At 39.1% G+C, this 13,888-nt stretch overlaps 1 protein-coding gene across 21 annotated transcripts in view; it reads right to left on the bottom strand.

Moving 5' to 3' along the window:
- Window positions 1-1,826: 1,826 nt before the first annotated feature.
- The window catches only part of dab1a (DAB adaptor protein 1a), a 389,113-nt gene continuing 377,051 nt past the window's right edge, over window positions 1,827-13,888 (bottom strand). For 12 of the 21 annotated variants that reach the window (XM_083563327.1, XM_083563331.1, XM_083563328.1 and 9 more), the window contains 2 exons: window positions 12,473-12,547; window positions 1,827-4,436 (listed from right to left, as the gene is read on the bottom strand). In XM_083563327.1, coding sequence (XP_083419453.1) covers window positions 4,392-4,436; window positions 12,473-12,547 — 120 coding nt within the window. In that variant the 3' untranslated portion in view covers window positions 1,827-4,391. Of the gene's footprint in view, window positions 4,437-12,444; window positions 12,548-13,888 lie in introns of all 21 variants that reach the window. The other 9 variants (XM_083563335.1, XM_083563320.1, XM_083563322.1 and 6 more) reach the window with 2 other exon arrangements.

The raw sequence follows: 13,888 nt of genomic DNA, 5'->3' as shown, positions 1-13,888 counted from the left end.
CCTTCACCACTAAGTCTTAAACACACACCTACTTCCATCCACTTTGTCATGCATTTTACTAAAACAAAGTCTGTGTACAAAAAAGGCCTAAGTATCTAATTATGCATTTTGTTCCCATAAAGCACAATGAAATATGTGAACTCTGAATCTTATTACACTTATTTTTTAGACACTGGTTATACATTTGTACAATACATTAGATTTTTTTTCAGGGCATATTTTCGAATATTTCAGCAAAACATATATATATATATATATATATATATATATATATATATATATATATATATATATATATATATATATATATATATATATATATATACACATATATACATATATACATATATATATATATACATACACATACACATTCTCCATGATTCTCCATTTTTCTCCATGAGTGGGCAGAAGGGATTGGGGCTCTTCTGAGTGCAATTTGTGAATCTGGCCAAACATATCGGATTTGTTTGGCAAGGGGAGCATTTTTAAGTTACACTATAAGGACAAAAGTATTGGGACATATCTGTTTTATTCTCCAATCTGTTACCACAAAGGTGGAAGCACATAGTTGTATAGTATGTCTTCGGATGCGGTACTTTAGCATTCCATTTTCCCATAACGTGAACTAGGAGACCCAAACCTTTTCCAGCATTTCAATCCCCGTGTAAAAAGCCAGCTCTATGAGGTCATGGTTTATGTGGGTTACTGAAAGATCTTATGTGGCCTGCTATAGAGCTCTCTATAACCATATATTGAACACCTTTCATGAATTGGAACACTGACTGCACCCCAGGCCTCCTCACCCTACATCAGTACCTGACTTTATTAACACACTTGTGGCTGAATGAGCACAAACCTCTCCAAAATCTAGTCGAGCATCTTCCCAGATAAGTAGTGACTGCTATAACAGGAAAAGTGGACTAAATGTGGAATCTGATGTTTAAAAAGCAAAGTATTCAAAGTATTTAGGTAGACAATATTTACAGTATAATAACTGAGAAGTAATGTTAGAATTGTATCTTCTTTTATTGCCTGGACAATGAATACTAAAGCCAGTCCTAGGAGTTTTCAAATGGGAGGGAAATAAAGGCTTAATGTTTAAGTCATGAATAAAATATGAACACCATTAGGTTAAACTACTTTTTAAGAGAAACATCAATGCACCGTTTAGAGGTGAAAAAAAATTGTAGTGACTGCAGTGTCCATTGTAATCAGTGTAATCAGCTGTATTTTTAGACAGTAATCATGACAGATAAGCGAGAACCCATATAAAAGCAACACATCACACCATAGATCTGTTTTACAGTAGGCCTGCTGGTAACCCCTTACACTATTCAGCATATCTGTATATAATAGTATTAGAGGCATTAGAAATAAATGAATTCCATTATTTTTTTTTATTTAATGAATAAAAGTAACTTTTTTGTTCGAATGTATTTTATTTTTGTAGTTGCTTTTATAACATTTTATTTTATTGCAATTATATTCTATTTTATTACGTTGTAAAAATGATTGTAATACTTTATTTTATTTTAATGAATACATTTTTTTGTCTTTTTTTCATTCTTAACTTTTATGTCACGGACCAGTTGTAAAAAGCATTTCACTATGATACCCAAAATAATTAGCCAGTACTTGGGTGATTGTACCACACCCGCAAACCCAGTAAGGTCTGGAACACATTTGTCATCCCTGTTTGCAATAAACGCACCTTTTGTTTGAATCACATGCACACAGACTGTAAGAGAAAAAGTTACATTAAAAAGACTTCACTTGCCAATATGCACACATTAATAAAACCCATTCAAGAAAAAAAGTACACATCGTTTTTTCCTGTGTTTATTGGTACAGTATTACATGGTGGAATATGTAAAACCGAGAAGAGGGGGGGTGGGGGGTAGGAAAAAAAGAATTCTCAAAATTAACTGTAGAATGTAATCTTTGCTGAGATTAAAAAAATAAAGATGTCCCTTTACGTTAATAAACCCATTAACTGAGGTATAATTAAACCGGGTCTAAAAAAAAAAGTGTTATGAGGTTTCTCCTCTCTTCTCCTGGCTTCACAATATCTTTTTTTTTTTTTTACATCCCAGGTGTAGTATGTGAACTAGAAAGGGGTCAAAATAAATATCTGATTAAAACGGGACTCTGGCCATAAAATAGGGAGTAATAGTCCTTACAGGTAATGGAATACAAGAACTGGCTGCTCATGTCTCTCTTTCTGTCACACACACACACACACACACACACACACACACACACACACACACACACACACACACACACACACACACACACACACACACACTATTTGATCTTGGTTTAGTGTTGGATAAAATGATATCACATACTTGTGGGTGTATGTAGTCTAAGTTTTTGGTGTAACTATGGTGAAACCAAGGGCAATCTAAGGTTGATTTACATGTGTGTATCTGTGGGGGTGTGTGGGTGTGTTTGGGAATGCACATGTAAATGAATTAGGTCATGCATGTTTTGTGGTTGCACATAAGGCAGATAAAAAAAAGAAGAAAAAAAAAACACCACCACATGACAGGAGAACTCGGTAATGAAATTAGACAGCACTAAAATACCACAAGGTTCTAAGCACCTGACCACGTGTGTGATAGGTTCTGCGAATTCTTTGGCTCGTTTCATTTTTTTCAAGATTAATGGCTCAATTATTCCAAAGTACACTTTGAAAATGCACCTACCACAAGTGCATGTGTTGCAAAATGAAAAATGTGTATCCTTTTGGAATGAGTTTAAAGACCATTTAAATGATTAGCTAAAGGAGAGGGTTGTGTCAGCCCAATACTTCCTCGTTTGTCTTATTATGAGCCTTGTGCTATGACACTTGAAGTATTTTAACCGCCGGCTTTTCTTCATTGTACCCAAAGGATGTGCAGCACATCATTAAATAAACCAAACAAGCAAATGGCTTTGACAGCAACATAAAACCACACTGGGGGAGGTTTGGGACATGTGGAGATATTGCTTGGGTTTCGTGTTGAGCTTGCATCACATTAAGCCTGCCTATTTTATGGCACAGAGGTCCAGCGGGGGAAAAAAAAAAAAAATCAAAGGACATTATCATCATCGTCAGCATTATTGTTGGCGTTATTGTTATTTACAAAATGAGTTTGGCAAACCAATGATCTGATTCCTTAAAGCCATGTTTGTCCTTAAAACACGTCTCAAGCCGGCCTTGAGGGCCTCAAGAGGGCTTCAATGACTTATAAAATAAAAATCCCATTTTCAGTGTTGTGTTTTTTTTTTTTTTTTTGTCTTATTAATATTGTACAAAAGCTATAGAGAAAGGACCAGTTCAGTCACAGATTCAGCTCGTTGTTTAGGCAACACCCACTCCGTCGCAATGTCTTCTTCAGTATGAGCTGCTCAGAAGTTTTTCACGCAAAAAAAAAAAAAAAGAGAAAGAGAGAGAGAAAAAGAGAGATTTTGGCAAAGTCACTCCTTGAGACAGATCTCTGCCTGAAAGGTCCACAGAGAAAACAAAATCTCTTTTTTTATATTTCTGCATAGCTCTCTAGCAGCAGAATCTCAAATAGATCGGGGAGCAAAACCAAACAAGCCCACATGGATGAATCACATAATCCTACAGATGGATCAAATGGATTACACTGTAATCGACTACTCTGGCCTGGACCACACGATTAAAGATGACAGTGCAAGGACTGGGAAAACACAAGATTATGAAGCAGTAATTTCTTGAAGTCTCACTTGAGGGTGTGTGTGTGTGTGTGTGTGTGTGTGTGTGTGTGTGTGTGTGTGTGTGTGTGTGTGTGTGTGTGCTTGATGAAATGCATTCTCACGCTTTGTATTTATACTATCTTGGCTAGATGGCATGGGGGGAAAAATGGAGACAGTGACAGAATGACTCAGGGTGAGCAAAGGAGGACAATAGGAAAGAAGATCATCATCATCATCATCATCATCCTTAGCACCATCAGCTGTCTGATATTCCACGTTCAGTTTATGAATGCAGGAAACACTGTGCGACAGAAGCTCAATGAAAGGACAGAAAACCAAGAGGAGCGTCCAGTGTGCAGTTCTCCAGACAGAATGAGATCCAAAGGGAGACTAAAGGCCAAGAAGGCTGGAGTGATCCAGGTGAGCTCTGAATACCATCCATTCCCATGCAACCACACACACTTACACACAAACTCGCTCACAGCCTGTGACCTGTTTCCTTTACATTCACCTTTTTTTTTTTTTTTTAACACGCACGCACGCACGCACACACACACACACACACACACACACACACACACACACACACACACACACACACAAACAGATCGGCTCTAAGGGCTTGGTCACTTGCTCCCCTCTGAGCACTGTTCAGCTGTGTGCAGTCTTCCCATGATCCTTTACTTCTTCCCTTTGCAGACCTTGGCATAGAGAGGGTCCTTCCCCTAGGAAAAAAACAGACAAACAAACAAAATAATTATGTCATTTCTCTACCAGAACAGAAACACTAATTCTAACTAGTCCATTATGAGCAGTATAGCCTTTTTGTAATACACAATCATGGAAAGTAATGAAGTACAAATACTTTCATTACTGTACTTTTTCGTATCAGTACTTTACTATTTATGTTCAAACTTTTTATTTTCATTCATTGAATTGTTTTTACAGAAATATCTCTACTTTCTACTTCTTACATTTACACACCAGACTCGTTATTTTTTTCTTACCACTGCGCATGTTTTAAGTCCATCAACTTATTACTTGTCTACCACTGGTGTATGATTTCCTGGCTCTCACACACCACAAATGTAGACTTGTTTACAAAGCCAACAACCAGCACGGCAGAAGGCAGTAAGAAGTCTGGGGTTAATGTGGATGAGACAGAGGGAGTCAGTGATGTAAACATGACTGAGAACTGAGACATTCCTGATCTCCTGATCATCATCATCTTTTCTCTGCTTGTGTTCTGTATGGTGGATGTTGAGCCTCAATACAATCATTAGAAAACAATTTTTAATTTGTTTTGTATTAATATATTAATATGATGTCAGGTTCAGTTACCAGCATAACACTAAAACTAAGTAGTAATGGCTACTTGAGTGAAAAAGGGTAGTCACTACTTCAACTTTTACTAGAGTCTTTTAAAACATAAGTATCTGTTCTTCTACTTAAGTGAAGGATGTGTGTACTTTTGCCACCTCTGAAAATAATATGCTTAGAAATATGGCCTAAAAAAATGTGTTCATAAGCACAATATATTTCAGAAACATGAATTTTAGAATAAGATCATAAAAAAAATAATAAAAAAAATCAAATTCTTATTATGGATGCTGAAAGAATATTCTTGTGGTGCCATTGATTGGGAGTATACATAATGCATCATATCCTGGTCAATTATGTATGGTATAAATGTACGAGTGTGCCTATATGCGCATAGATACATGATGCAAAACGATCGGCTATATGTCTCACATCACACATTTTTTATGCAATTCTCACAGACCAACAGCAGGTGTCAGTAAAGGTTTGTGTTTATTAGCAACACTCTCAGAGGAGCAATGAGGCTTCTCCATCTTCCTCAGCCTGTAAAAGACTAAAGGCTTTATAGCAGGAGCTATAGCTACTGCATCCCTCATCCAGTTAGGCTTTTCCCCATGCCTCCTGCTTCGGTTTTCACACCAATCCTGTTATTACAGTGTAGCGAGCAGGACAGAGGAGGAAGGCCCAGGAGGAGGCACTGTGTGTTATTCTCAGGTACAAAGAAAGAATGAAAAGAATGACAGCTTGAAAAACAGAAAAGAAAGCTGACTCGCAGTGGGAGCCCAGAGTCCTGCCTGCAGTCCATCTAAACCCACAAATAAGGTTGACACCAGTGAGTGAATCAACCGACACAATAATTATGATTCCCTCATCCCCACACACACAGTGAGAAAGATAGGGTAGAAAGAGAAAAAGAGAAACAAGTGAAAGAAAGCATGAGAAAAGAAAAGCACCTCACCTAACAGACTGACAGACTCCAGGATGGACATTACAGCCACAATAAAAGAGAAGCAAGTATTACAAAAAAGAGGGGGAAAAAATAGACTGGGAGCATATAGACCTCACATTGAACACAGGATCTCTGCTACAGAAAAGAGCCAACCAGAACAGAGACGAATTGAAGGAGCTCACAAAGGCAATCTCAGTCATGACGCTTTACAATCACACACCGCCTGTGACACACATTCCTCGATGTCATTAAAAAAAAATCTGTGGATGCGCCATCCAGCTATCTAGCCTTTCTAGATCTTTGCTCTTTGGTGCTTAATGGCAGGATTTGCTTTCTCACACCTGTCTTTGGTTTTTGTAACAGTTCCTTTTCCCACTGTCTCTCCTTACACACACCTATGTGTGGCAGCCTAGAGAATCCATGTCACATGATGACATTTTCTACAACCCCAATTCCAAAATGTTGGGACCCTATAACTAAATAAAAACATAATGCAATGTCTCAAAAAAGTTGGGACAGGGCAACAAAAGACTAAAAAAGTAAGCGTTATTAAAATTTCATATTTGGAGAAACATCTTGCAAATGTTTAGGTTAATTGACAACAGGTCAGTAAGATGGCTGGGTATACATAGTGTATATTAGAGAGGCAGAGTTTCTCAGAAGTAAACATGGGTAGAGCTTCACCAATCTGTAAAACACTGCAAATTGAGATAATCATTTTAGAATGATTTACCTGAACATAAAATTGCAAACAGTGGAATATCTCATCATTTACATACATAATATCATTAAAGGTTTTGAAGAATCTGGAGAAATCACTGTGCACAAGAAACAATTGTGAAAACATATTTTGGATGCACTCCATTTAAAACAGTCATGATTCTGTAATGGAAATCACTGCATGGGCATTAACACCTTTAGAAATCACTGTCTCTGTACACAGTTTACCATGTAATCCACAAATGCAGGTTAAATCTCTATCATGAAAAGAAGAAGGTATGAGGGAACATGATCCATAAACGCTTCCATCCTCTCTGGGCTGAAGCTCATTTAAAATGTACTGATGCAAAGTTGAAAACTGTTCTGTGGTCAGATAATTTTTTATGGAAAACCTGAAACCTGAAACCCACGTCCTCTGGACTAAAGAGGAGAGGGACCATCTGTCTCATTATCAGTGCTTATTTTAAAAAGCCATATCTCTGCTTCCATCCAGAAAACATTTTTTTTTCTAGAAAGGCCTTGAATATTTGAGCAAGATAATGCTAACTAAATACTGCATCTATTACAATAGCATGCTTGGTAGTGGAAGAATCTGGGTGCTTACAGAATCTGACCTGCCTGCAGTCTAGACCTTTCACCATTTAAAAACATTTGGTGAATCATGAAACAAAAAATACAACATAGGACACCCAGAACTATTTAGCAGTTAGAACCTTGTATCGGGATACATACATATGGGATAATATTCTGCTCCCAAAACTTTAGCAACTTGTCTCCTCAGATCCCAGATGTATATAGGCAGATGTAATGCTACACAGTGGTAAACATAACCCTGTACCAACCCTCCAAGAGTTTTTTTATGCATTTAATTGTGTAAAAAACAGTCTTATATGCATAAAGTCTGCTCTTTCCAGAGGTGCAGCATCTGAACGTGTCTCAGAGTCCCAGCTGTCATTATTAAGCCCCACACCTCAGTATTGATACAGGTAGATCAGGGTGCATGCACACAGTGACACACAACTCTGTTTCTTTCACACATTATGAACGTTTATACAGTACAGCCAGAGAGCCGTGTCTTCCCTCAACCCTCGGTCTGCTAAACGAGGAGGACACTTGGGTTTACAGCTGCATACTACAGTAGTTCAGGGAGGCTTGCAGAACACTAAATTACACGATAAGCCGACCCACCATTCAGATTTGAATGCATCCAAAGACATTCTATACAATTGTGTGCCTCCTGTTGTGTGATAACAGTTTGGAGAAGAACCACATATAGCAGGAAATGTCAGGTGTCCCAATAATTTGGTTAATAGAGTGTCAATCAATTACTACTAAATGTTTAACAGTGGGCCTTTTTAACACCTTTATAATTATAGTATTGGTCTTTAAGTAGCACTGCTGGAGAATTTATGTAAGGCTTTAATAATATATCATATACATATGACAGGGACTAAAATTCCCATCAGCATTTTCACCTCAACATTCCTTGTCATGTTTGTATACATATCCGCAGTTCACTGCACTCATTGTAAAGTATTTCATTTGTCTACCTATGATTATAGTTTTTGTCATTGATGACATCAGTTTGGTCTAAGTTCAGGTTAGTTTTTTCCTCCCGCTTATGTTCAATGTTAGCTGCTGTGTGAATGTGAATATCTTCCATACTCATTGAGTAATTTATCACAAACACTGTATTAATACCATATAGAACCTCACAATGCTCTTAAAACAGCTTCAATTTCCAAAGCATGAATTCCACAAAATGTTGGAGACATTCCTTTGAGATCTGAGTCCAAGTGTAAATTGAATCATACAATTCCTGTTTGTTTTTTTTGTTTGTTTTTTAAAGATGTTTATTTATGCTACAAATCAATAGGTTATTGTTCGTAACCCTGGTTCTCTGAAACATCGAGTGGAGAGATCCACCTATGGGAAGGGCATCTGTACCTGACCTCTGCAGAAGCATCCAATTTCACCAAGTCTGGCTTGGCAGACAGGAGCCTGTGCCCAATGGCAAGTAAGGGAACGCCTCTTACCCGAGTGCATAAGGCACCAGCACGCGCTACCATTCCTCGGTGAGCATATTCGCTTCTCGTGCAGCAAGCAGGGCAAACTTGGTGGATCTCTCCTGTTCGAGATCTACCTATGGGAGATATAGACAAATCCCCGGTTGCCCAATACACTCACAGAGAGGCCCTGTAAGCAAGAGGACGGCCCTCAAGGTGGTGCTCGGCATGTCACAGAGTAGTAGACCTTACACACTGCGAGGGTGAAAGATCCAGCCATAAAAAACATGACAGGTGGTAACATGCGTGCTAAAACCCTGATGACACCCAAAATCGGGCTGCATGCAGAAAAATACATATTGATATACATGTAATTGGACCAATCTGGGTGTCAGAAAAGGATACAAACTAACATGCTTGAAAACATGCATAAACTGGGCTGGGCAGTCAGGTTTAAAAGGAGTGTGGGCCTAGTAGCACAAAGCTACAAAAAGCCCACACCTAAGACTGCATGAGCCACAGAGGTCTGGGTAACATCAAGCCGGTAGTACCTGACAAAGGTATGTGGAGAGGACCAGCTTGCAGTGGCAAAAATTTTCTGCAAGGGAACGCCTCTAAACAGAGCCCAAGAAGCAGCCAAGCCTCTAGTGGAGTGAGCTCTAAAGCCACCTGGAGGCTGCACTGCCAAAGATTCATACGCCAAGGAGATAGCTTCCACAAGCCAATGAGAGAGGCGTTGCTTAGAGATGGGGGGGCATTTAGGCATAAAGGCGGGGTTAGGCCTGAGCAAAACCTTATCCCCATTGAGCGAGAATTTGGTGCACGAGGAATAAACTGAGAGTGCAGGCAAATCACTTACATGTTTGGCGGAAGCCAAGGCCAGAAGCAGAGCTGTCTTTAAGGACAGGAGTTTAAGGGTGATATCACCTAGGGGCTCAAAAAGCTGTTGGCCCAGCACCTCCAGCACCATAGAGAGTTCCCATTCTGAAATGAAGGAATCTCATGTGCGGAGGATAGATGCTTATATGGAAAAAAGCATCGCTCAAATTAATTAAGCAGAATCAATCATTCTGTTTTATTGAACGTACAAGAGAGCCGTGTGATAGCATTCTGAAATTGAATGTTTGTTTAACATTCTGAGATCCAGAATTAGACAGAGAGAACCGTCCTTTTTTGGAACCAGGAAAAAGCGAGAGTGACAGCCCTGTTTGCTTAGGTGAGAGGCTACAACTCAAACCACCCCCTTCTTGAGGAGGGATGACATTTTGCCTTTCAGAATGTGAGTGGAGCTCTCGCCTTTGTGGGACAAAACAACTTTGTTGAAATTCGGGGGTGCCCTGGCAAACTAAAGACTGGAACCCCTTGTGATTGTGTGAATCACCCATTTGGGGGCTAAAACATACAGCCAGCCTGTCACGTGACTCCTGAGGGTCCCCACGCAGGAGCGCTAAACAATGGCTTCAGTTCTCAGGAAGGTCGATAGCTTCTTGAGCATGTTTAAGACCCAGGCAGACAACGCAGAAGGGATGGGAATACCAAGTGGCAATGAGAGCGCTGCATACACCCGGGCAGGCTCGCGACAGGTTGTGCACCGGTGTAGCCATGAGAAAAGTTATGAAGTAGGCAGGCAGCCTATAGAAAAGGTGCGAGCCTGGTGGCTTGTGAAAGCTAACCTGGCTAAGGACGAGCACATCTGGCGGAGGATGATCTGAAGATGTGTCCTCCTGAAGACAAATAGTGCGGTCCGATAACCAGGGAGCTGTGAGGTAGGATTTACAGAAGTTGCTCCTAAACTTCTCCTAAAGAACACTGAACTCATTCATGCTGGCGTGATCAATGAATTTATGTGAATGCATCACATTCTTGACCATCTGTGTGCCTTTAAAAAATTGGACTACATTTTTCCAGGTGTCAACTTTTCAGTTTCGGAGAATCAATGCTCACTGCAGCCTCGGTGTTCTGTTCCTGGCTGACAGAAATGCAACCTGTGGTATAATGCTGCTGTAGCTTGTTTGATTCACATTTTGAATGCACATCTTGTGCATCGTGATCGTGCAGAGTGGTTATCGGAGTTATTGTAGCCTTTCTGTCAGTTTGAAGAAGTCTGCCCATGCTCCATTGCTCTCTCTTATCAAAAAGGTGTCTTCTGTACACAGAACTATCATTCAGTGGATGCACTTTTTATTACATCACTGCACTATTGTCGAGTAAACTCTACAAAATGTTGTGTGTGAAAACACTAGGAGATCTGCAGTTATAAACACACTCACATCATTCTGTCCAGTACCAACAATCCTATGATGTTAAAAATCACTGAGATCACATTTATTAATAGTTGATATAGTAATTACCTGAAACTACTGACTTGCATCTGCATGATGTTATGAATTACACCTCTGCCACACGATTGGCTGATTAGATAACTACATAAATGTGCAAGTGTACAAGCGCTCGGTCTACCACTTCACTAATACTTAAGCACAAATACTTTCAACAAAGTCTCAACCCTTCATTAAAGTGACTTTCATTAACCCTCAAGGATTATTATAGATTTATGGAATGCTTATACATGGTATGAAAGCTAAACAAACTGTATAATGCCTTTATATAAAATGTTAGCATTTTTGTGGGGAATTGGTTGCTTAGCATAATCACTACAGCTTATTTAGTTTAAATTACTTGCAGAAAGTGATTCATAAATATACAACATTGGATATTACCTTTACTAGTATGTTATATTATGACAGTAGCTAGCTACCCACTATAGAGAATGTAATAAGTTTCAGAATTCAGTAAGGCACATACCTGCATATTATGCAGCTACAGTCATTGTGAGAAAATCATAACGCCCGAATGTACTTGTTTGATTTAGTCTTTGGTTAATGCACACATCAAGTCTCTTTGATATGGCAGCGCTTTCTAGACTTTATTTAAATTCAAGGGCTGAATATATATACACATGTGCAATTGTATTTCTCTTATAAGAAAGCATAATTGAAACATCATTCACTGGCAAAATTCAGCTGCGAATTGTGTACAGCTAGCATACTTGCAAAGTGTACATGTAATAGCAATCCTTCTATTTTTGTATTGCATTTCTTAATGCGCTCTTCGTGTTCGCAATCACTTTAACAGCACAGAGCTGTCAGTCAAATTGTCAGACAAGTCAGTTTGACTTGTGGCGTGCATGGTATGTTTTGTTAGGCTTAACAGTGATGCATCCTGAGATTGTGATGTGCTGTTAGTGAAGTTCGAATAATTAAAACAAACTCCACATTTGTCAAAAATTCACACACTTTTAACAAGTAAAACACACATTGTGATGAGATGTGGGTAGGGCATAAATATGGCACAACACGGATGCATCGATGGCGGGTGTTGTGATGTTTGTGGATATGCCATGCCAGACTGTCATTCAAAATCAAGTCTACTCAACACACTTTAATACTCACACACTTCAGGCAGCTTTGTAGGAATAAAGGAACATTTTCTCATACATCAAATATACTGAGGCACATACCATCGTAGGTGGCAGCAGGCAAGGGTGAAAGGATGGCAGTGGACAAAAGAGAGAGAGAAAGAGAGAGAGAGAAAGAGGAGAGAGAGAGCACTCAGCAACTATGTAGTCGACTAATGTAATGATGGAGTGACGTGGCAAGGTGGAGGTGTGCCGACACTGCATCATGGCTGGAGGAGGCTGACATTGAGAGCAGGAAAAAAAAGAGGACAGATACCTACCCCGACCTGCCGCTATCTAGCTACCGACCTGAGGACTGTCCAGCTCAGAGCCAACGGGCTCTGCTTGAGGCTCACTCACACTCGGAGACTGTGTGTCTCTAGCCTGCAGGAGGAACAGAGAGAAATGAGAAAGAGAAAGGAAGCAGAATGAGAAAGAAATGGGAGGAAGGAGGGTGGGTGCAAACAGATGTTAGAACAAATTAGACCAAAAAAGAAATGTAGAGAGGGATAACAGATAGATAGATAGATAGATAGATAGATAGATAGATAGATAGATAGATAGATAGATAGATAGATAGATAGATAGATAGATAGATAGATAGATAGATAGATAGATAGATAGATAGATAGATAGATAGATAGATAGATAGATAGATAGAAGAGTAAAAAAGAGAGAGACAAGACAATGTAGAAAGAGAGAGAGAAGGAAGAACAAACAGATGATGGAGGAAAATAGACCAAACAATAAATATAAAAAAAAGTGATAGAGAAATTGGGGCAACATAAACAAGATAAGAATCATTATTAAAGCCAGAAGGAGGATAGAGACAACCAGTGAAGGGAATTAAAGTGAGAAGCAGAAATATAGATGATAAAGACAAACAGATGAGGGTGTTACCATTGGGAAAAAAATCAGGAAAGGAAAAGAACGAGAGGGACGGAAAAAGGGAGTGAAAGTGAAACCGAAGGCAATAGAATAGAGCAAGAGAAAGAAGAGAGGGAAAAAGTAAAGTAAGCAAATGTGATAGGAAAAAAAGGTAATCAGGGGCAAAACAGCACTAAGAAATCCATTCATCTTTTTCATATTTATACTTCTACTCACACTGCCATCTATTCATCCCTCCACTCTTTGTGTTAATGGTCACGTGAAATCTCGCTTTCTTCATTCTGCACATTGTTATGTTTTCATGTGAAAGGTTCAGGGCTGCATTTCATAAGCACTTTAGTGCTTGCTGAATTAATAGCCTCCTGACACTTTGCTCTTAGCACCTGTGTGTGTGTGCGTGTGTGTGTTATTCCAACTCTGAAACGAGGACGCAGGCTTTACTGTGAGAATAACTTGAACAAAATAATTGAACTTTTTGTTCAGCAGGAAGATAAAAGAAAAGAGAACAAGAGAGGAGTCTCTGATGACTCAGGAAAAAAGAAAGAGAGAGACCAAATGTCTAAAATAATAGTACAGTTGCAATGCAGAGGCACACTGATCGATTCAGTTTCATTTGTACTAGCAATAAATGAGCAAATGCATTGTTTATGCTTCCTAATCATCCTTCTTTCACAACTATGCCACAGGATTAGAAGGAGTGCAAAAATATACATTATATAGGCAAAAGTTTGTGGACACATGATTATCAGGTTGTGCTTTTTGAACATCCTATACCCCATTTAATCCCGATTTGCTGTAATAATCACCTCCACTCTTCTGGGAATATGTTCCAATAAA

Source organism: Silurus aristotelis, assembly GCF_946808225.1.
Source record: "Silurus aristotelis genome assembly, chromosome: 15".
Classification (NCBI taxonomy): domain Eukaryota; kingdom Metazoa; phylum Chordata; class Actinopteri; order Siluriformes; family Siluridae; genus Silurus; species Silurus aristotelis.
This window is presented reverse-complemented; position numbering and strand designations above follow the sequence as displayed.